The 21,891-nt window shown below is 39.4% G+C and overlaps 1 protein-coding gene and 2 non-coding genes across 3 annotated transcripts in view; all 3 read right to left on the bottom strand.

Moving 5' to 3' along the window:
* Window positions 1-9,939: 9,939 nt before the first annotated feature.
* Window positions 9,940-21,891, bottom strand: part of NCL (nucleolin) — a 14,917-nt gene continuing 2,965 nt past the window's right edge. The window contains exons 5-17 of the mRNA XM_053710303.1: window positions 19,008-19,103; window positions 17,593-17,697; window positions 17,261-17,407; window positions 17,061-17,156; window positions 16,540-16,663; window positions 16,322-16,464; window positions 16,110-16,236; window positions 15,721-15,869; window positions 14,933-15,056; window positions 13,570-13,706; window positions 13,242-13,374; window positions 12,432-12,697; window positions 9,940-12,132 (exon numbers count right to left, since the gene is read on the bottom strand). Coding sequence (XP_053566278.1) covers window positions 12,074-12,132; window positions 12,432-12,697; window positions 13,242-13,374; window positions 13,570-13,706; window positions 14,933-15,056; window positions 15,721-15,869; window positions 16,110-16,236; window positions 16,322-16,464; window positions 16,540-16,663; window positions 17,061-17,156; window positions 17,261-17,407; window positions 17,593-17,697; window positions 19,008-19,103 — 1,706 coding nt within the window. The 3' untranslated portion in view covers window positions 9,940-12,073. The remainder of the gene's footprint in view (window positions 12,133-12,431; window positions 12,698-13,241; window positions 13,375-13,569; window positions 13,707-14,932; window positions 15,057-15,720; window positions 15,870-16,109; window positions 16,237-16,321; window positions 16,465-16,539; window positions 16,664-17,060; window positions 17,157-17,260; window positions 17,408-17,592; window positions 17,698-19,007; window positions 19,104-21,891) is intronic.
* LOC128658604 (small nucleolar RNA SNORD20) lies at window positions 15,533-15,614 on the bottom strand. The gene has a single exon (XR_008402276.1). It is a non-coding gene; the product is annotated as a small nucleolar RNA SNORD20 (small nucleolar RNA).
* LOC128658601 (small nucleolar RNA SNORD82) lies at window positions 17,479-17,545 on the bottom strand. The gene has a single exon (XR_008402273.1). It is a non-coding gene; the product is annotated as a small nucleolar RNA SNORD82 (small nucleolar RNA).

The following is a 21,891-nucleotide window of genomic DNA, read 5'->3' as shown; positions in this document are numbered from 1 at the left end:
CCTGGATCAATGGCAGAATTGTTCGAATAGTCCCCATCTTGAAGGATGGGACTCTAAGAAACTTGTTTAGACTCTTTAGATCTAAAATAGGTCGAAACATGCCCTCTTTTTTGGGGACCACGAAAAGATTTGAGTAAAACCCCTGCCCTGTTCCAGTATTGGAACGGGACGAATTACTCCCATAGTTGAGAGGTCTTTTACACAACGTAAGAACGCCTCTCTTTTTATCTGGTCTAGACAACCGTGAAAGAAGAAACCTCCCCCTTGGGAGAGAATTTTTGAATTCCAGTTGATACCCTTGGGACACGATTTCCAGTGTCCAGGGGTCCTGAACATCTCTTACCCAAGCCTGGGCAAAGAGAGAAAGTCTTCCCCCTACTAGATCCGGTCCCGGATCGGGGGCCGCCCCTTCATGCTGTCTTGGTAGCAGCAGCGGGCTTCTTGGGTTGTTTACCCTTGTTCCAAGCCTAGTTGGGTCTCCAGACAGACTTGGCCTGAGCAAAATTCCCTTCCTGTTTAGCGGAAGAAGAGGGGACTCCTTTGAAGTTCCGAAAGGAACGAAAATTATTTTGTTTACCCCTTAGTTTAGCTGTTCTATCCTGAGGTAGGAGATGACCCTTACCTTCCGTAATGTCAGAAATGATTTCTTTCAAGTCAGGCCTGAATAGGGGTTTTCCTTTGAAAGGAATAGCCAAAAGCTTCGACTTAGATGACACATCAGCAGACCAAGATTTTAACCACAACGCTCTACGCGGTAAAATGGCAAATCCGGCATTCTTAGCTGCCAATTTGGCAATCTGAAAGGCAGCATCCGTAATAAAAGAATTAGCCAGCTTAAAGGGTCAGTCTAGGCCAAAATAAACTTTCATGATTCAGATAGAGCATGTCATTTTAAACAATTTTCCAATTTACTTTTATCACCAATTTTGCTTTGTTCTCTTGGTATTCTTAGTTGAAAGCTTAACCTAGGAGGTTCATATGCTAATTTCTTAGACCTTGAAGCCCACCTCTTTCAGATTGCATTTTAACAGTTTTTCACCACTAGAGGGTGTTAGTTCACATATTTCATATAGATAACACTGTGCTCGTGCACGTGAAGTAATCTGGGAGCAGGCACTGATTGGCTTGACTGCAAGTCTGTCAAAAGAACTGAAAAAAGGGGCAGAGGCTTAGATACAAGATAATCACAGAGGTTAAAAGTATATTTATTATAACTGTGTTGGTTATGCAAAACTGGGAAATGGGTAATAAAGGGATTATCTATCTTTTAAAACAATAAAAATTCTGGTGTAGACTGTCCCTTTAAGAGCCTTAATTCTATCTAAAATTTCCTCTAAAGGAGTCTCAGTCTTAAGAGACTCTAAGGTATCAAACCAGAAGGCCGCCGCAGTGGTAACTGGTACAATGCAGGCCGTCGGTTTTAAAAGGAAACCCTGATGAATAAATAACTTTTTTAGAAGACTCCAATTTTTTATCCATAGGGTCTTTGAAAGCACAACTGTCCTCAATAGGAATAGTTGTACGCTTAACCAGGGTAGATATAGCTCCCTCCACCTTAGGGACTGTTTGCCAAGAGTCCCGAACAGTGTCAGATATGGGATACATTTTCTTAAAATTAGGAGAAGGTGAGAACGGGATACCCGGTCTTTCCCATTTCCGCATAATAATTTCCAGAAAAACATCAGAGTAAGCAGGCACCTCTAAGTATTTGTCCATCTTACACAATTTCTCTGGTGGTGCCACAATAAAGTCACAGTCATCCAGAGTCGCTAAAACCTCCCGAAGTAACAGGCGGAGGTGTTCAAGCTTAAATCTAAAGGACATGACGTCCGAGTGCGTCTGAGGTAATACACTTCCCGAATCGGAAAGTTCCCCCTCAGACAGAAGTTCCCTGACTCCCAATTCAGATCCCTGTGAGGGTACATCGGAAATAGCCAACAAAGCATCAGAGGTCGCAGTATTCAAATTGACTTCTGTCCTCAGCAGTACGGGAGCATCTGCGTAGGTATTGTTTCAGAGGAGTATGCCAGGGCTGAGGATGAGAGTGTGGTTTCTGAGCTAAGGTTGGAGGGGCCAGAGTGTCAATGACTGATGTAAGGGTGGAATTATACTGGCAGATGGATTGGTCAGGGCAGGAAAAGGAGGTGATGGATGAGAGGAGAGGTTTGAGAGAGCTAGCGAGCTGATGCAGATCTAGTGACTTAGTGCTTCTGTGAAGTTTGGTGTGAGGGGTAGAGGGAGGGGGAGTTGTAGGTAGGGAAGTGATGTTGCAAGTTAGGAGATTATAGTCAGAGAGAGGAAAAGGGGAGTTTGTTAAATTTGAAAGAGTGCATCGATAGGTGAAAATCAGATCAAGGGAATGACTATCTTTATGTGTGGGAGAGTCAGTCCATTGTGACAGGCCGAAAGAGGAAGTCAGTTGAAGAAGTTGTATTGCAGAGGAGGCATTGGGATTGTCAAGAGGGATGTTAAAGTCGCCAAGAATGAGGGCAGGGGTGTCTGAGGAAAGGAAATAAGGAAGCCAGGCAGCAAAGTGATCTAAAAATTGAGTTGGGGAGCGGTATATGACTGCAACAAGTATAGAGAGGGGAGAGAATAACCGAATCATGTGTGCTTCAAATGAAGAAAATGTGAGTGAAGAAGGGGAAACAGGACGCGTATCCTAAGGACCACCCACATGGATGGCGACATACCATATCTCCCGGTCGCCATGTATCTTTATTGAACCGCCAGGAGATTTTTCAGAAGCACGCTAAAAATTTTTTTTGACACGACGAGTCCACGGATCATCTTAATTACTAATGGGATATTCACCAACAGCAAAGCTGTTAAATATCACCTCCCTTCACTCCCAACCCAGTCATTCAACCGAAGTCAAGGAGAGAAAGGAAGTAACAAGGTGCAGAGGTGTCTTAAATTTATAATCCCAGCAACCTGTCTCTTACAAAAAACAGGGCAGGCCGTGGACTCGTGTCTAAAAGAAATAAATTTATCATCAGGTAAGCATAAATTTTCTTAGTGACACGATGAGTCCACGGATCATCTTAATTACTAATGGGAATCAATACCCATGCTAGAGTACACCGATGATACGGGAGGGACAAGACAGGGAACCCAAACGGAAGGCACCACTGCTTGAAGAACCTTTCTCCCAAAAGCGGCCCCAGCCGAGGCAAAAGTGTCAAATTTTTAGAATTTTGAAAAAGTATGAAGAGAGGACCAAGTTGCAGCCTTGCAAATCTGTTCCACAGAAGCTTCATATTTGAATGCCCATGAGGAAGCAACAGCCCTCGTGGAATGAGCCATAACTTTTACTGGAGGCTGCTGTCCAGCAGTCTCATATGCAAAACGTATGACACTCTTCAGCCAAAAAGAGAAGTAGCCATAGTTTTCGGTCCCTTACTTTCCCTGAGAAAACTACAAACAAAGCAGAAGACTGACGAAAATCCTTAGTCGCCTGCAGGTAAAACTTTAAAGCACGGACGACGTCCAAATTGTGCAGAAGCCGTTCCTTCTGAGAAATAGGATTAGGACACAAAGAAGGAACAACAATCTCCTGATTAATGTTCCGATCAAAAACTACTTTAGGAAGAAATCCTAATTTAGTACGTAGAACTACCTAGTCAAAATGAAAAATAAAGGTAAGGGGACTCAAAGCTCTCGGCATTGCAGTATGACACTCTGCGAGCAGAAGAAATAACAAAAAATAACTTTCCAAGATAACTTAATATCTAAGGAATGCATAGGCTCAAAGAGAGCCCCTTGAAGAACTTTAATAACTACATTCAGACTCCATGGAGGAGTAACTGGATTGAACACAGGTCTGATCCTGACCAAGGCCTGACAAAATGATTGTACATCTGGAACTTCTGTCAGATGTTTGTGTAACAAAATAGATAAGGCAGAGATGTTACCCTTTAGGGAACTTGTCGATAATCCTTTCTTCAAACCCTCTTGGAGAAAAGACAAAATTCTCAGAATCCTAACTCTTCTCCATGAGAAACCCTTGGATTCACACCAGTAGAGATTTACACCATCTTATGGTAAATCTTTCTAGTTACAGGCTTACGAGTCTGAATCATGGTCTCTATGACCGGAGTAAGAAAAACCCTGCTTGGATAAAATTAAGCGTTCAATCTCCAAGCAGTCAGCTTCAGAGAAACTAGATTTGGGTGAAGGAAGGGCCCCTGTATTAGGTCCTTCAACGGAAGTCTCCAAGGTGGCAGAGATGCCATGTCCACCAGATCTGCATACCACTTCCGGATGGAGTTCCTACTCCCCTGGCTGAAAGGTCTGCCTGTTCAGGAAATCCGCCTCCCAGTAGTCCACCCCTGGGATGTTGATCGCCTACAGCTTCCACCCACTGGATTATTTTGGCTACCTCGTCATAGCTAAGGAACTCCTCGTTGCTCCCTAATGATTGATGTACAGACTCTGAGTCTAAACTCCCTGAGCCTTTAGGGAGCCCCAGACTGCTCCCCACCCTAGAAGGCTGGCGTCTTGTCACAATCACCCAAGATGGTCTGCGAAAGCAGGTTCCCTGGGAGAGATGATCCAGAGACAACCAACATTGAAGAAAATCCCTTGTCTCCTGCTCCAGTAGTATTCGAGGAGACAAATCCGCATAATCTCCGTTCCATTGCCTGAGCATGCTTAGCCGCAGAGGTCTGAGGTGGAACCGAGCAAACGGGATGATGTCCATTGCTGCCACCATCAGCCCGATTACCTCCATGCACTGAGCCACTGACGGCCGAGGAATGGACTCAAGGACTAGACAAGTATTGATAATCTTTGATTTCCTGACTTCTGTCAAAAAAATATTCATAGACAGGGAATCTATTACGGTTCCCAAGAAAGTTACCCTTGTATTTGGGACTAAGGAACTCTTTTCCACATTTACCTTCCACCCGTGAGATCGCAGGAAGGATAACACCATGTCCGTGTGGGATCTTACTTGTTGAAAGGATGGCGTCCAGATAGGGCGCCACTGCAATGACCCGTGACCGAAGCACCGATCCCAGAACCTTTGTGAAAATTCGGGGAGCTGTGGCAAGACTGAAGGGAAGAGCCACAAACCGGAAGTGTTTGTCCAGAAAAGCAAACCTTAGGAACTTGTGATGATCCCTGTGAATAGGCACATGTAGGTACGCATCCTTTAACTCACAGGGCAGAGAGGTCTCATACACAGTGTAAGAACGCCTCTTTGTCTGGTCTGCAGATAATCTTGAAAGTAGAAACCTGCCTCTGGGAGGAAAACTTTTGAACTCTAACCTGTATCCCTGGGACACTATTTCTATTGCCCAGTGATCCTGAACACCTCGCACCAAAGCCTGAGCGAAGGAAAGTCTGTCCCCTACCAGATCCGGTCTGCCCAATCCATTAAGGGCTTCCTTATAAGTCCCATCCTTACAAAGTAAGTTTCCAAATAGAGTTCTTTCTTTTATCCCCAGAAATAAAAGTCAGCACTTACCTTATATTCTACCCTACAGCAAAGGCAGTTCCCAGGTTTGAGGTGCTATTCCTCACATGGACCTGTGAAATAAGAGATAATACTGAGTAATACCCTTCAGATTTTTCAGGGTTAGGGCAGCATCGGTATATGGGAGGCGCAGTGAGAATTATGTCCCATAAGTTCCCATTGCTCTAAAGCCACCAATGCTCTACTGAAGAGACTGATATGGACTACAGAGACACCCTAGGACAAAGCAACACAATCTTGCACTACTTTAAAAATAATTAACTCTTGATTGAAGAATCTTTTACCAACACCTCACTTAACCACTGCCTATCACTAACGTAGGCAAAGAGAATGACAGGGGTGTGTGTGTGGGGTGCTATTTAACAGCTCTGCTGTGGTGCTCTTTGCCGCCTCCTGCTGACCAGGAGGTGAATATCCCATTAGTAATTAAGATGATCCGTGGACTCATTGTGACATAAAAAAGAAAAGCACCTCTGCACCGCAGCTACCCTGCTGAGGTGCTCCTACATGACAATCAGATAATCCTTTCAGTTATCGATGCACCGTCTATCCGTTTAGTGCTTCAGAAGAGCAATCTCAACTCCGGTGGTAGAAACGCATGCTCTGTATGGACCATGTGCTTCTAGTCACGACCTGATGTAGTCTTGTACTGTCTCCCGGACTGTAGTGCAACTTAAGTGGCGCGCAATTCAGAATGATCCGCCCATCGTAGGCGTTACCATAATCCTGTTAGTCATTTTGTAAAAATAAAATGTTTAACCATCAGAGCCATAATAAAAGCATTTCTCCAGCCCCAGTGTCTGCAATGTAATGCTGTCCCAATTCCTCTCCAGTCTAGGAGAGTTTATAGTGTCCCTAACATAGATGTGCCTCCCCTTTCCCTGTGCACACTGTCATTAATAGCATGCTCACTTCTGAGTCCCCCCCCCCAAGAAAAATAATAAAGTAGCACTTAACTACTTCTGCCTGACAGCAAGGCAGTTCACAGGCTTGAGGTCCTCTCCCTCACATCGGCCTGAGAAGGAAAAACATGCTGAGTAATCTTTACCTCTCTAAACGATATAGGGCAGCAAGAACTACATGGGAGGCGCAGTGAGAATTATGTCCCACAAGTTCCCATTGCTCTAAAGCCACCACTGCTCTACTGAAGAGACTGATATGGACTACGGCTACTCCCTAGGACAAAGCAGCACAATCTTGTGCCACTTTAAAAAATAATAAAGTCTTGATTTAAGAATCATAACACCTCACTTTACCACTTCCTATCACAAACGTAGGCAAAAAATGACTGGGTGGGAGTGAAGGGAGGTGATATTTAACAGCTTTGCTGTGGTGCTCTTTGCCACCTCTTGCTGACCAGGAGGTGAATATCCCATTAGTAATTCTGATCCGTGGACTCATCGTGTCATTAAAAAAGAAATAAAAACCATTCCTGCTGCATAACAAAAGATGCAGGAGACTATTTGCAGCTTAGTCATCTTAAATTAAGGGGATATTTTTTCATTCCATGATAAAGATAGCATGTATTTTTAAACATTCAATTTACTTGTAGCTTGCTTCCAAGTAGAGCATTGTTGCTCCTATCTAAGTATGCTTGTAATCTTTTGTTGGAAAAAAAACATGATTCAAACCAATTTTACACTTTCCTGTTCTATTTAATTTTGCTTTGACTCAACTTTCCTAAACCCTTCATTGTACTGCAATTCATTGCATGTATTTAAAGTCTTAAATAGATACGATATAACTGCTACACCAGGGGCAAAATAAAGCCTTGGCAGCAGGTTAGCCAAGTGCTGTTTGGGGCTTTTCCCCCCACAAGCTCTACAGGTTTGACACAAATATCACAAAAGAGGCAGGCTGCTGTGAACCCAGAATTTCAGCAAAGATAAAGGGTGCTAAATGGAAACCTGTATGCACAGCTCTAGTGTTACTACAATACATGCATTTTTAATGTTAACCCCTTAATGACCGAGGACGTGCAGGGTACATCCTCAAAAAAAAGGCAGTTAATAATGCCTGAGAACGTACCCTGCACGTCCTCGGTTTGGAAAGCAGCTGGAAGCGATCCTGCTCGCTTCCAGCTGCTTTCCGGTTATTGCAGTGATGCCTCGATATCGAGGCATCCTGCAATAACCATTTGTAGCCATCCGGTGCAGAGAGAGCCACTCTGTGGCCCTCTCTGCACCGGACATTAACGGCTACGTTCGTTGGTGGGTGCCGGTGTGGGAGGTGGGTGGCGGCCATCGATGGCCTTTGTGATGCGGAGGGGGGCGGGATCGGGGACGACCGGGGGGACGCGCACACGTGCAGGCCGGGCGGGCGCGTGCACGGGGAGGGAGCGGGTGGGAACCACTACGCTACAGAAATTTTTTTTGTTAGAAGTGGGGATCAAAGGGGTTAATATGTTTATTTTGGTGATCGGTTTGGCTGGTGGGGTATTGGACTGTGGGGGGGAAGCTACACTACAAAAACAAATAGTAAAAAATTAAAAAAACATTTTTATTTGCAAACTGGGTACTGGCAGAGAGCTGCCAGTACCCAAGATGGCCCCAATAAGGCAGAGGGGGAGCTATTTGGGGGGGATCAGGGAGTTTGGGGGCTAAGGGGGACCCTACATAGCAGCATATGTAAATATGCTTAAAAAAATATATATATTTTTTTATACCTTTTATTTTAGTACTGGCAGACTTTCTGCCAGTACTTAAGATGGCGGGGACAATTGTGGGGTGGGGGAGGAAAGAGTGCTGTTTGGGAGGGATCAGGGGGTGGGATGTGTCAGGTGGGAGTCTGATCTCTACACTAAAGCTAAAATTAGCCCTGCAAGCTCCCTACAAACTACCTAATTAACCCCTTCACTGCTGGCCATAATACACGTGTGATGCGCAGCAGCATTTAGCGGCCTTATAATTACCAAAAAGCAACGCCAAAGCCATATATGTCTGCTATTTATGAACAAAGGGGATCCCAGAGAAGCATTTAAAACCATTTGTGCCATAATTGCACAAGCTGTTTGTAAATAATTTTAGTGAAAAACCTAAAGTTTGAAAAAGTGAACAATTTTTTTTTTATTTGATTGCTTTTGGCGGTGAAATGGTGGCATGAAATATACCAAAATGGGCCTAGATCAATACTTGGGGTTGTCTACTACACTACAGCTAAAATTAACCCTAGAAGCTCCCTACATGCTCCCTAATTAACCCATTCACTGCTGGGCATAATACACGGTTGGTGCGCAGTGGCATTTAGCAGCCTTCTAATTACCAAAAAGCAAAGCCATATATGTCTGCTATTTCTGAACAAAAGGGATCCCAGAGAAGCATTTACAACCATTTATTCCATAATTTCATGAGTTGTTTGTAAATAATTTCAGTGAGAAACCTAAAGTTTGTGAAAAAATTTGTGAAAAAGTAAAATAATTTTTTTATTTGATCGCATTTGGCGGTGAAATGGTGGCATGAAATATACCAAAATGGGCCTAGATCAATACTTTGGGATGTCTTCTAAAAAAAAATATATACATGTCAATGGATATTCAGAGATTCCTGAAAGATATTAGTGTCCCAATGTAACTAGCGCTAATTTTGAAAAAAAGTGGTTTGGAAATGGCAAAGTGCTACTTGTATTTATGGCCCTATAACTTGCAAAAAAAGCAAAGAACATGTAAACATTGGGTATTTCTAAACTCAGGACAAAATTTAGAAACTATTTAGCATGGGTGTTTTTTGGTGGTTGTAGATGTGTAACAGATTTTGGGGGTCAAAGTTAGAAAAAGTGTGTTTTTTTTCCATTTTTTCCTCATATTTTATAATATTTTTTATAGTAAATTATAAGATATGATGAAAATAATGGTATATTTTGAAAGTCCATTTAATGGCGAGAAAAACGGTATATAATATGTGGGTACAGTAAATGAGTAAGAGGAAAATTACAGCTAAACACAAACACCACAACAATGTAAAAATAGCCTTGGTCCCAAACGGACAGAAAATGGAAAAGTGCTGTGGTCATTAAGGGGTTAAAGTTAAAGGGACAGTTTACTCAAATTCTCTCCCCTTTAATTTGTTCCCAATGATCCACTTTACCTTGTGGAGTGTATTAAATTGTTTACAAGTAGCTCCTTTACCCTTATATTGGCATTTGAAATTGTTAATTTAGCATGTGGTATCCCCACCTATTCTGAAAGTTTGTGGCCGCGCGTACCAGCTATAGATAAGCTTTGTAAACGCAGCCAGCAGAAGAAATTACACTCCCAGTGTGATAAAGCAGAGATAAGGTAATAAAATGTTGATTTTCCATTGTTCTCTCAAAGTATTGGTGATTGTTTTAAGGACAGGTATATGTACACAATGTGATACAGTAATGAGATCTGATTATATCTACAAGCTCAACCTATTTTATTAGGCTGTGGCTTTAAAACACAAAATCCGAGCTTTAATATACAGAAATAAACCTTAAAAAGCTAATTTTCATACATTTTTTACTCTGCAGTTGGTAAAAAAGCAATTGTAAACACATTAAGGGAAAAACTATTTTACAGTATACTGTCCCTTTAAGTGTCCTTTAAGTAGAAAATTTAGAATAGCCAGTAAGATTCAACAGTGTTGCTATTAAGGGACAGATGTAAAAGTCTGCAAAATAAGCTGAACACTAGAAACAAGAATTTAACAAGGCTGAAGTAATTTGTCAATGTTCTATTCATAATCTGCAAAAACATACAAAATGTATAACATTTCTCACTGTCGCAATAAATTTGAGAGGGGGGAAAAAAAAAAACCTAGACACAAACAAGGCTTATAGGAAAGTTGTTTGTGGAAGGTGTATTTCAACACATTTGTTAAAAAAAAAAAAAAAAAAAAAAAAAAAAAGGCATTAGACATGAAAAACCATCTGGGTCAATTATAGAAAAACCCATAGGGCTTGATGCACATAAACCTTTCCACTAGATCAGTTACATGTTAAACAAAATTAAAGATTTTACTTCAAAATTGTGGGATTGTGCTCTTTCTGGAGCTGCATTTATTCTTGTGAAAGTTTAAGCACTAGGATCTGTATTTGCACAGATCCTAGTGTATTGAACTTACAAAATAAATGCTCTAGAAAAAGCACAATCCCACGAACGTCCACCTTTGGATCCCCACAAATTAGCAGAATGCATACCCCTACATGAAAGCAAATTAGCTATTTACTATACAATTGTGCAATACATAATTTCCCCCAAAGATGGAGATTTACTTAGCAAGCAGCTTTTTCCAGTTTATAAAATATATCTTATCACACAAGCAACAAGATTTTAAGTTTGACGAATGGGTGCCCAGTTTTAAAAATCCTATTTAAGACAGGGGCACTTTCATTTATCAAACTTTACTTCTTCTTGAAAGCCGCTTCAGTGCTTCCGTCGCAGGCCTCTTCATACATCAGCAATGACTAATCTGGCTTCCTCCAATCACTGCACTCCCCCCGGAGGAAGCTGGATTAGTCATTTTTGACATATGAGGAGACGAGACAGACAGGGGAAGCGCTGGATCAGCTTTTAAGAATAAAAGGCAAGTATTAGTTTGAATGAAAGCGCCCGTTTTTAATAGGATTTTTAAAAACCAGGCACACGTCAAACTTTACACTCACTTTAATTACCAACATACTTATTGTAAATAGCACCTTGGACATTACAGTATTAAAAAAAATCTAGAAGTCTGCCATCTACAGACTATGCTGTGACTGCCGACACTTTAGGAAACCTGCACAAGAGACATTCTATATTAACTGGATGAAAAGAAGTTATGACATTGAACGCCCATAAATCAATGAAAACCTGCAAAAACGCATTGCTGTAAAACCCAAGAATCATGCATGCTGGAAGTCACCTAACCTAGCTTTATAGTGATTAAGAATTTCTAAATGGGTTTGTATAATAAGTAGTCACAATCAAGGAAACTATGTACCTGGCTAATGTAATTTGCACCACTTGATTGCAGAGCTTCTTGGACTTTGAGCCTATTAAACTATAAATTACTATTCAAATTGTGGACCTTTAGCAGCTGGAACCTATGAACCAAGAGCTTGAGATCTAGGAAGATTGTTTAACTAAATGAAAGCTGTAAAGATTAATATTTTTTTAAAAGATTCCCAACCAAAAACTTAATTTTGAGACACGAGCAGAATATTTGGAAACAGTTATACTAAAAATAAGTAACCAGATGAGGTCCTTTAATCTGAACAAGACAAGTTGTTTAAGCACAGTCATTAACATTCTGCATTTACAGGGGGGGAAAAAAAAAAAAAAAATCTACAGAAATTTTTTTCTCTTTACAGTGGGTAAAATTTGATAATGACAGGTTTAGGATAAGGTCTTCACACACACACTTCTTAAAAAAAAAGTCTGTAAGGATAATCAAGCAGTCACATCTTCTCATGAAATGACTTGGTATCCAGGTGGTAACAGGAAAGTACAACTCCACTTTGGAATGTCCACTAAAGGCTCCGGCAAAGAGTGGTATGAGGCAGGGAAATCACAGTGTCCCCTTCTGCCCCTATCAGAGTCCTTTAAGTTAAGGGAGATGGTTTCAGGTTTGAAGGGGTAATGAGAGAGAACTTTGTTCAGTCATCAAACCTTATCTTCTTTCCTTGGTTTCCACCTCTGAATCCACCTCCTCTACCTGGGGGATAGGACAAGATTGTTTTGTTAGCTGTATTTTAGGATTTAAAAAAAAAAAAAAAAAAAAAAAACACAAGTCGAAATTAAGCTTCAATGATTCAGATGCACATTTGTGACACCAGCTGCTACTGATCATGGGCAAGACCAGTGTGTGCATCAGTGACTGTCTGATGGCTGTCACAATACAGGGGGACAACAAACTAAAAGGACATTTTGAAACATATTATACATAAGTCCCATAAAGACAAATTTTAACTAGAATCTGCACAAACTGTCCATCCAATATGGTTTGTCACTTACCTCCTCCAAAGCCACCTCTTCCTCTGTTGCCACCACCTCTGCCAAAACCACCACGCCCACCTCCTCTACCAAAGCCTCCACGACCACCACCTCTGCCACCAAAGCCACCTCTGCCACCAAAACCACCACGACCACCACCACGCTGATTGTCTCCCTTGGGTTTTGCAAAGTCCAGTGTGACTCTGCTCCCATCAATTTCCCCATCCTCCATTGCATCTTTGGCAGCTTTGGCATCCTCTGCCGATGAAAAGTCCACAAAACCAAACCTACAAAACAGGAGAATTACATTTATATGAAAATACCTATATTCTATTCATCATAAATTATGCCTAATTTTTTTTACCAAATCGAGAAAAGAGCATTGCATTAATGAAAAATGTATACATACTTTAGACCATCGATATAATCAATACAAGACAGTCCATGACCTGCGTAACATTGAACATTCATAAAGTCCTGTTCAACGCAGATAGTGTCATGCAATCATAGCAGTAGCCTTATCTTACAGGTGTGAAAAGCAATAGCAACAATTTAACCAACTTATGTTGAGTTGCCAATATAGGAGAGTGATTTACCAGATTCACACCTATCAAAAACATCAACCACATAAATTGTAACAATATGGCAATTTACATCCTCATGGACTGAGGGGTACAATATAGCGCAGTTGTGATTTTAATATGCTTCTCGCGCGAAACCATCTTCTGTCACATGGTACTGACAGGACGGTGCTCATTGAGAAGGTATTACATCATAAGATTACACTAACTGCCAAACAGTATAAGGAAGACAATCAAAAGTAGGAATTACCCTTTGGATGCTCCAGTATCTCTGTCTGTTACTATTCTAGCACCCACAGAGCCATCAAAGGATTCTCTTAATGTTTCTTCAGTAGTGTCCTCGGATAAACCTTTGACAAAAAGTGTTTTTGACTGTGTAGAGGCTAAAAAGAAAAAAAAACACAAAGATAGTTATCTTGGTTAATAAGCAAAACATGTGGGAATAGTCTTCTTTGATCAGCACTTTACTATCTAGAGAAAAGATAGGTTTCATCAGGATTTCAGATAAAATCATCACTTCCTGAAAAAACATTTAGGCTAACCAAATAAAGGCTATGCATCAATTGCCATGACCATACCTCCTCTGTTGCCTCCCTGTGGACCACCTCCCTGGCTGAACTCAAGCCGTATTGACCGGCCTTCAACATCTACATTGTTGGAGGAATCCATAGCATCCTTTGCCTCTTCAACAGAACTGAATTCTACAAAGGCAAAGCTGGAAAAAATAAAAAATGAAATGGGAAATTGTAGGTAAAGACAGAGTTCCTAATTAAAACATGGAAATCGAAACATGGTGAATCTTGCTCTTAGATTTTTGTGAGCTTATTATAGCACTGCTGTATTTTTCATTCTATTGTACAATTAGAGGTTGACAGCCCTTCAAGCATTAAAAGGTTTTTTTTATTTCACATTTCTTGTCTGCTACACACTTTGGAATTTTGATTATACTATACCAAAAAGCCATTTATAAAACTTAAAGGGACATCAAACCCAAAAATGTATTCTCTATCTGAATCAACTTTCCAATTTACTTCTATTTAATTTGCTTCCTTTTCTTGTTATTTGCTGAAAGGTTTATCTAGGCAAGTTCATGAGCAGCAGGGAAACTAGGTTCTAGCTGTTGATTGGTGGCTGCATACATTTATTGAATGTGATTGGCTCACCCATGTGTTTAGTTAGAAACTAGTAGTGCATTGCTGCTCCATCAACTAATGATACCAAGAGAATTAAACAGATTAGATAATTGAAGTAAATTAGAAAGTGGTTTAAAAAATTGTATTCTCTATCCGAATCATGAAAGAAAATTTTTGGGTTTCATGTACCTTTAAGTTTAATCACTGCAGGAATAAGGAGACAGAAAACCAGTATCAGGTGTACAGGAAATGTTATACTTTTTTTTTTTTTTAACAGTAGACTTAAAAACAGATTTAAGGTAAACTTTGATGAATGAAAGCCCAGTTTTTAAAACTACTATTAAAAACAGAGGCACCTTTCATAAGTTTAGAAAGCAGCAGTTTTGTTTAAAAACTTAAATCTCTCACCTCTTTAAAGCCGGAGCAGCTTCCCCCGCACGGAGATCCTCTTCACACGTCAGCGCCGACTAATCCGGCTTCCTACAATCACGGCATGGCCTCAGGCAATGATTCCCCTGGGGGGAAGCCGTCATTGGAGGAAGCCAGATCAGTCATTGCTGATGTGTGAAGAGGTAAGTTTTTAAACAAAATGTGAAGAGGTAAGTTTTTAAACAAAACGGCTGCTTTCTAAACTTTGACTGAGAGTGCCCCTATTTATAATAGTATTTTTGTATAAATGTTGCAGTCTTGTGGTCTGTTCAAATGCCAAAAGTTTTGCTTAGATCATGTTTTGTAGACCATCCATTTACACCTTACTATAAATCTGCTGTTCTACAAACAAGACCAGCAAGGCCATATCAACACTTACCCTTTTGGCCGACCCTGGTTGTTCTGTGGTATCCTAATAGCTACTGCTTTTTCAAACACTTCCTGCAAACTCTCTTCGGTAGCATTATAGGAGAGGTTGTTAACAACAAGCGTTTTCGATTCACCTAGTATGCAGTGAGAAAACAATGTTAAAACCAAAAAAAAAAAATAAGATTGTATAACACACAAATAGAATTTCAAAATATCATTGCTTTTATGTGGGTGCCATTTGGCACCTTGCAGACATGAAACCGTGTGAACCCAGTAAACTTCCCCATCTGCGGTTAGCTCAAAGTTACACACCTATGGCAATTCTCCTATATAATAAATTAAAATGCAACAATTACTCTATACACATATATACATATGTAACTTTATTACAGCTCTTAAGGAGGACATTGATAGTGAGCCAACAAAGGTATTTGTACATTGTAACCATGCCCTGGCCATGTCATGCTCAAGAATTGCAACATATTGTAGCTTAAGAGCAAGACACTAGCTATATCACAGTAAAAAAAGGCCATGTTCCAATTTGTCTTGAAAAAACAAAAAACACAATCCTACTAGCAAAGTACATGAAAGGGGTTTTAAAACCCAAGTTCTGAATCAGAACTTTATGACTATCTGAAGTAATTTTGCAATTGTTACATCATTTTTTCCCTAAGATAATTCAGTCATATCCAGCTACCTTAGTACAAGTAAGGTTTTAAGCTATATGCAGACAAAAATTGCATTCACAGTATGTAAAGGGGAGTAGAGGGGTGAGATTTGAAATACTGTATAACATACCTCCTTGACTACCTCTTTTAGAGGCAGAATTCTGGCTTTTATCCCCTGTATAGTCTATGAAAATGGAGCGACCCTCAACCTCTGAACCTTGTTTCTCCTCCATGGCCTTATCAGCCTCCTCTTCTGTGTTGAATTCAACATATGCAATACTAAGTAGGGGAGGGAGAAAAAATAAAAAACAAAAATTTTTCTCAAATAAGACTCCAAAAAAAGAAGCTAACCATTAGTGCATTTACAGTAAACCACTTGTTAAAAGTAACATGTCTCAGCACTCAATCTTTACACATAAAGGGCTTGAAATTTCCAAAAGTACCAAATTTTAGCAGATTAAATATAAAATTTGACTTAGTGAGGGGAATTACATTAAATGTGGACCTTAGAAAACTTACCCTTTGCTAGAACCATCTTTCCCAACTGGTAATCTGATCTCTTTAGCATTTTCAAAGACTTCTTGTAACTCTTCCGAAGTGGTGTTATATGGCAGATTTTTAACAAACAGGGTACGTGCATCTCTGTCTGTAGAAATAAATAAAATGTCTTCATATGCATTACAAAACAATGCATGAGCTAAACCTTACAACATACTTAATTTGATACATACCCTTCTTGTTATCTGGACCCTTGGTCTTATTTTTGTCCAATGCTTTGTCCAACTTCATCTCACTACCGAGAACTTTTTTCCCATTGAATTTCAGTGCCCGTTCTACCTCTTCTTCAGAAGAAAACTCCACATAACCAAATTTCCTAGAAAATATATGAAGTTTAGTATAAGATAAATAGAAGGAAAAGTAAAATTGTGATGCAGAAACAGAGCCTCACTTTGATGATCCAATGCGAACATCTTGAACAGGTAAATTCTTCTTTGAGAAGAATTCCCTGAGGGCATCTTTCAGTTCATCAAAGTCCTTTGTTGAATTCAGGTTGCCCACAAAGACAGAGAGGCCTAATACGGGAGAGAAATAATTATAATCTTGTATAAAATGCAACAGTTTCAATCAGTGAAGAAAGGCTTTGATCACATCTTACTATTTTTTCTTTGCCAGAGTATAATTTCTAAATAACTGACCATAAAGGGAGCACTGAATATATTCTCCAAATCCTAGTTTCTCAACCGTTCTTACATGTACTCCTGGGGCTTTGGTAAAGGGTACTCAGTAGCATGCACTTTCATTATCTATTGCCCACATTCTGGGGCATTTCACATATTTTTGTTACCCAATGTGTGTGCAATTGGGGGTACTTAGAATATTTATGCCTGATGGGGTACTTGATAAATAAAAGGGTGAGAAACACTACTCTAAATTGACCATAAGGTAGAACTAAGTCATTAGTTTAGTTACCTTCTGGTGCAGTCTCTGTCTTCTGCTTCTTTGTTTCAGGAACATTTTTCTGTTTTGGCATCTCCTTTTTACGTTTTCCAGAATCTTTAACAGTCTCTAGAAAAGAACATATATATATATATATATATATATATATATATATATATATATAGCTAAATAAAAATATATTTTAAGTGTATCAATCTATTCACCACCATTACCTTCATCCTCGTCATCCTCATCTTCCTCGTCGTCATCCTCATCATCGTCATCATCATCCTCATCATCGTCCTCCTCACTTGCTTTAGGTGGTGCAGATTTTTTTACCTTGGTAACAGCAGGTGCTACCTCCATCTCTTCATCTGAGTCTGAAGTGAGAGATTCAGATCAGTTACGTATAGTTTGAGAAAACTAAAAACGAACTATAATCTTCCAAATAACACATCAGAAAGTGTAAGACATCAAAGATATCAGTATTAAGTCCCTTGGTGATCATCATTTGTGCAGATGGAAGGCGTGGGTCAAAATAATCTTATGTAGTGAGGCAACTTACCTTCCTCTTCATCATCCTCTGATTCATCTTTCTTTGCCACTGGCTTTTTTGCTGCAGTCTTATTGGCAGGTGTTTTTTTCGCAACAGGTTTTTCTTCTTCAGATTCTTTTGGGGAATGGAAAAATGACGTTTATTACACTGGACACTATTCCCAAATTGTGAAAGAAATGTTGAATGTACATTAATATGCAACCTCTAACAGGGGACAAGTTGCACTAACCCACAAAAGGATTCCCAGGAAACTGGTACAGTTATTAAAAGTAAATTACAAATACATACGCAAGAAGTTCACAAAATAACCATACTAAAATGGGACAGTTACATTGTTTTTTAGCTACAGAACTGAAACTGCCCTTCCATAGAAAAGGAAAGTCATAATACATTGACCACCACCATGGAATTCAGAATTAAAAGAACATCCAATACTACATCAAGCATAGTTTAGGTTATTCTGCGATTACTTCTAGTAATGGGTGACACCATGTTGTAATCTACTTACAACACGACCACACTGGAAACCAGTAAAAGCTAGAGTTGTTGCACATGTGCAGACACCTGCGGTGAAACCTACACCTAGATTCCAAAATGGTGGCACCCATAATTAGAGGAAGGTGCATGAAATTTATTTAGCGTTTAATGTCCCATAAGTTCATAATTACTGGTTTAATTGTTAAAGGGACAGGAAATCCCAAACGTATTTGTGATTCAGAAGGAACAGTTTTTACACCTTCCAAGTGTACTTTTATCAAATATGCTTCTTTCTTTTGTTATCCTTTGCTGAAGAGCATTGCCATACTGGCAGCTATTTAAACACGTCCATTTAGCCAATAGATGGGAGCAGGCACAGATCATCAAGTAGCTCCCACTAGTGTAGCATATGTGCGTATTTAATTTCAACAATTGATACCAAGTGAACAAAACACATTTGAAAATAGAAGTGATTTTTAAAAATGTCTTATTACATGCAGATTGCTAGTTTAACAGTCTTACCTGTCTTCAAAATGGAAATAGTACACTTTATTTGCATAAATATTTTGTAGATCCATATATATTGCCCATCTGGAAGTGTTTTTGTAACCAAGTACAGATTTACATATTTTTAAAAAACATTGTGCTGATTTTTTAGACTCCTAACCAAGCCCCAACATATCAGATGTAGACTTAGGAGTTAGCAGGAATCTGTAGACTCATTTGCGTAATCTATAAGCAGGGGAGGGAGAGAGTCTGCTTCAGCCCCTTTCACTGGGTGTCCCAGTCTAACCCCATCAACAGTGCCAAACTGAGCTACTAAGTTTTAAAAGTTTTATACTGGATATTTAGATCTGTAACCATGCATATTTCTTAATAGTAGTGTATTACAAACATTTATATGGAAATTGGGGTACACTGTCCATTCAAGTGATCACATGACATACCTTCCTCAGATTCTTCTTTCTGTGCAGCTGGTTTCTTCACTGCAGGCTTACCGACTGGTGACTTCTTAGCAACAGGTTCTTCTTCCTCAGATTCATCTAAAAAAGTAGTAATAGTATAGCTAAAAAAAACACTAGTGCTTAAGACTGATCCAATGGAATTAATGCTAGTTTTCTAAAGATTCCATAGGTGTCTTTTTTACTTACCATGTAATCCCCCACCAACTAAAAGTGCAAGAAAAATCTCTAAAATTATTTGCTGTTTAAATCATTTAACAACTTGCCAATTTACTTGTATTAATTAGATTCTCTCACTATCCTCTGTTGAAAATACCTAGGTAGGCTCAGGAGCAGCAAAGCACTACTGGGAGCAAGTTGATAGGGGGCTGTATGAATTATAGGTATACAAAATCCCGAATAGTAGGTACAGCACTCCAAGGGGTATGCACACCACAATCGGGAGCCACTCACTGCCCCAAACGAATCAAAAAACAAAGGAAAGTGGCAGAAAAGCTTCATAGGAGTTTACAGCACAAACAAATGCAGTAGCAGCAACGTTTCGGGTATACACCCTTATTCATGCTATCATACAACTGAATTCACAACTATTTATACCCTCTGACCACCAGATGGCACTCTAGGGCCAAAACATTGTTAAAGGGACACTCAGGTTTTATTAAATTTTTCATGATTCAGATACAGCATGTAATTTTAAACTTTCCAATTTACTCAATTAAAAAAAAAAAAAAAAATGTGCTAAAGTGCCCGGTTTTTTAAAATTCAATTAAAAACAGGGGCACTTTAATTCATCATAATTTACATTTCACTCGTGTTGTGAAAAAATACTTACCTTTTAATCTTGACAGCCGATACTTACCTTTTAATCCTCCACCAGTCTCAAAGCCTTTTCCTGGGTCTAAAATGAGGAATACGGCTTCCTCCAATCACGGCGTTGAATCAGACACTGATTCCCCCGGGGGGGAAGCCGTGATTGGAGGATGACTTATCCATCATTTCCAACGTCAGAAATGGCTTGCGACGACCGGAGGAAGCTGGAGCTGCTGTCAAGTTTAAAAGGTATTTTTTCACGAGTGAAATGTAAATTGATTAAAGTGCCCCTGTTTTTATTAATAATTTAAAAAACCGGGCACTTTAGCATCAAAATTTACATTCACTTTAACAGCCTCCATAAAGGCAATGAATCTTAAAGGAAATATAACAGATCCATTAAAAACAAGAAAACCCTCTACTACTCTTAAAGACATATATATATATATTAATGTACATTAAATATTAGCGAAAAACTCTAATCAGTACCATTTAAAACCCCCCCCCCACAAATTTACAAAAAAAAAAAAAAAAAGACAAATCTCAATCTTTATTTAGACCAACTAGGCTGCATAGTGCCCAATTTAAAAAAAAAAAAAAATCAAAGATTGTTTCAGGCTATGCTCCCTCTCACCACCTCTATAGGGCATAGTTATAAACTATTTGAAATCTCAATTGGTTTATAGCGTTGCCCATTTTAATAAAATGCTGAGAAACAGGGGCTTTGACATTACTGGTCCTGATATTACTTTTAGGTTCCACTATTCTGTCTCAAACGGCTCTAGTGTTGTCTCCAACATAGCTCTGCCCACATTTAAACATCTAATTAGCCAATAAATGTGAGCAGGCACAGATCATCAAGTAGCTCCCACTAGTGTAGCATATATGCGTATTTAATTCCGACTGATACCAAGTGAACAAAGCACATTTGAAAGTAGAAGTGATTTTAAAAGTTTAAAATAGCTGAAATCGTTTAGAGGTTTGACAGTGCCCACTCCAGTCTTTACTTGGGGTACTTTTTTGGGGATTTTGTCTAATATTTAATGTAGTACATGAATATATTTAGGTCTTTAAGAGTAGGAGAGGGTTTTCTTGTTTTTAATGATTTTTTTATATTGCCTTTATGGAGGCTGTTAAAGAGTTAATGTTCTGGCCCTAGCCATCTAGTGGTCAGAAGGTATAAACAGTTGTGAATTCAGTTGTGTGATAGCATGAGTAATTGTGTATGCCCGAAACGTTGCTGCTACTGCATTTTGTGCTGTAAACTCCAAGACATTTTGCCACTTGTATTATAGGTATAGCCATCTCTTGTCATTGGTGTGTTCAGTTAGCTCCCAGTAGCACATTGCTGCTCATTCAACAAATACCAAGAGAATAAAGCAAACATGATATAATATAAAAGTATATTGGAAAGTTGTTTCAAATTGTATACCCCTAGCTGAAGCTTTAAAGATTTTTTTTAGTATGTCCATTTAAAGGGAAAGCAAAAAATAAATGTATTAGAAAGCAGTCATGTTCTATGATCAAATTTTGCTTAGTTCTCTTGTTCTTTATAATAAGGGGTAAATCCTAGGTGAGCTCAGTAGTGTGCATATGTTTTAAGCCATCTGGCAGCAGTGTTTGCAAGAATGCCTATAGCAATGTTAGCAATCTGACATACATAGTTACAAACTCTATCGACATGTGCATGCTGTGTTTTGAGCCCACCTTTGTTTACTCTTCCAAGGATGTTAAAGGGACATAATACTCATATGCTAAATCACTTGTAACTGATGCAGTATAACTGTAAAAAGCTGACAGGAAAATATCACCTGAGCATCTCTTTGTAAAAAAGGAAGATATTTTACCTCACAATCTCCTCAGCTCAGCAGAGTAAGTTCTGTGTAAAAAGTTACTCAGCTGCAGGTAAAAAAAATTAAGAAATGAAATGAACAGCAGCGCTGAGGTCATGAACTTTTACTGTGATCTCATGAGATTTCATAGTAAGCTTCCTTTACCTGATTGGTGAAATAAGATGAGTGCACGATGCTCATCCCTTCAGATGTCCCAGGACAGACAC

This window comes from Bombina bombina, chromosome 4, assembly GCF_027579735.1.
Source record: "Bombina bombina isolate aBomBom1 chromosome 4, aBomBom1.pri, whole genome shotgun sequence".
NCBI lineage: Eukaryota > Metazoa > Chordata > Amphibia > Anura > Bombinatoridae > Bombina > Bombina bombina.
Note: the sequence above shows the minus strand (reverse complement) of the source record. Positions and strands in the feature narration are given on the sequence as shown.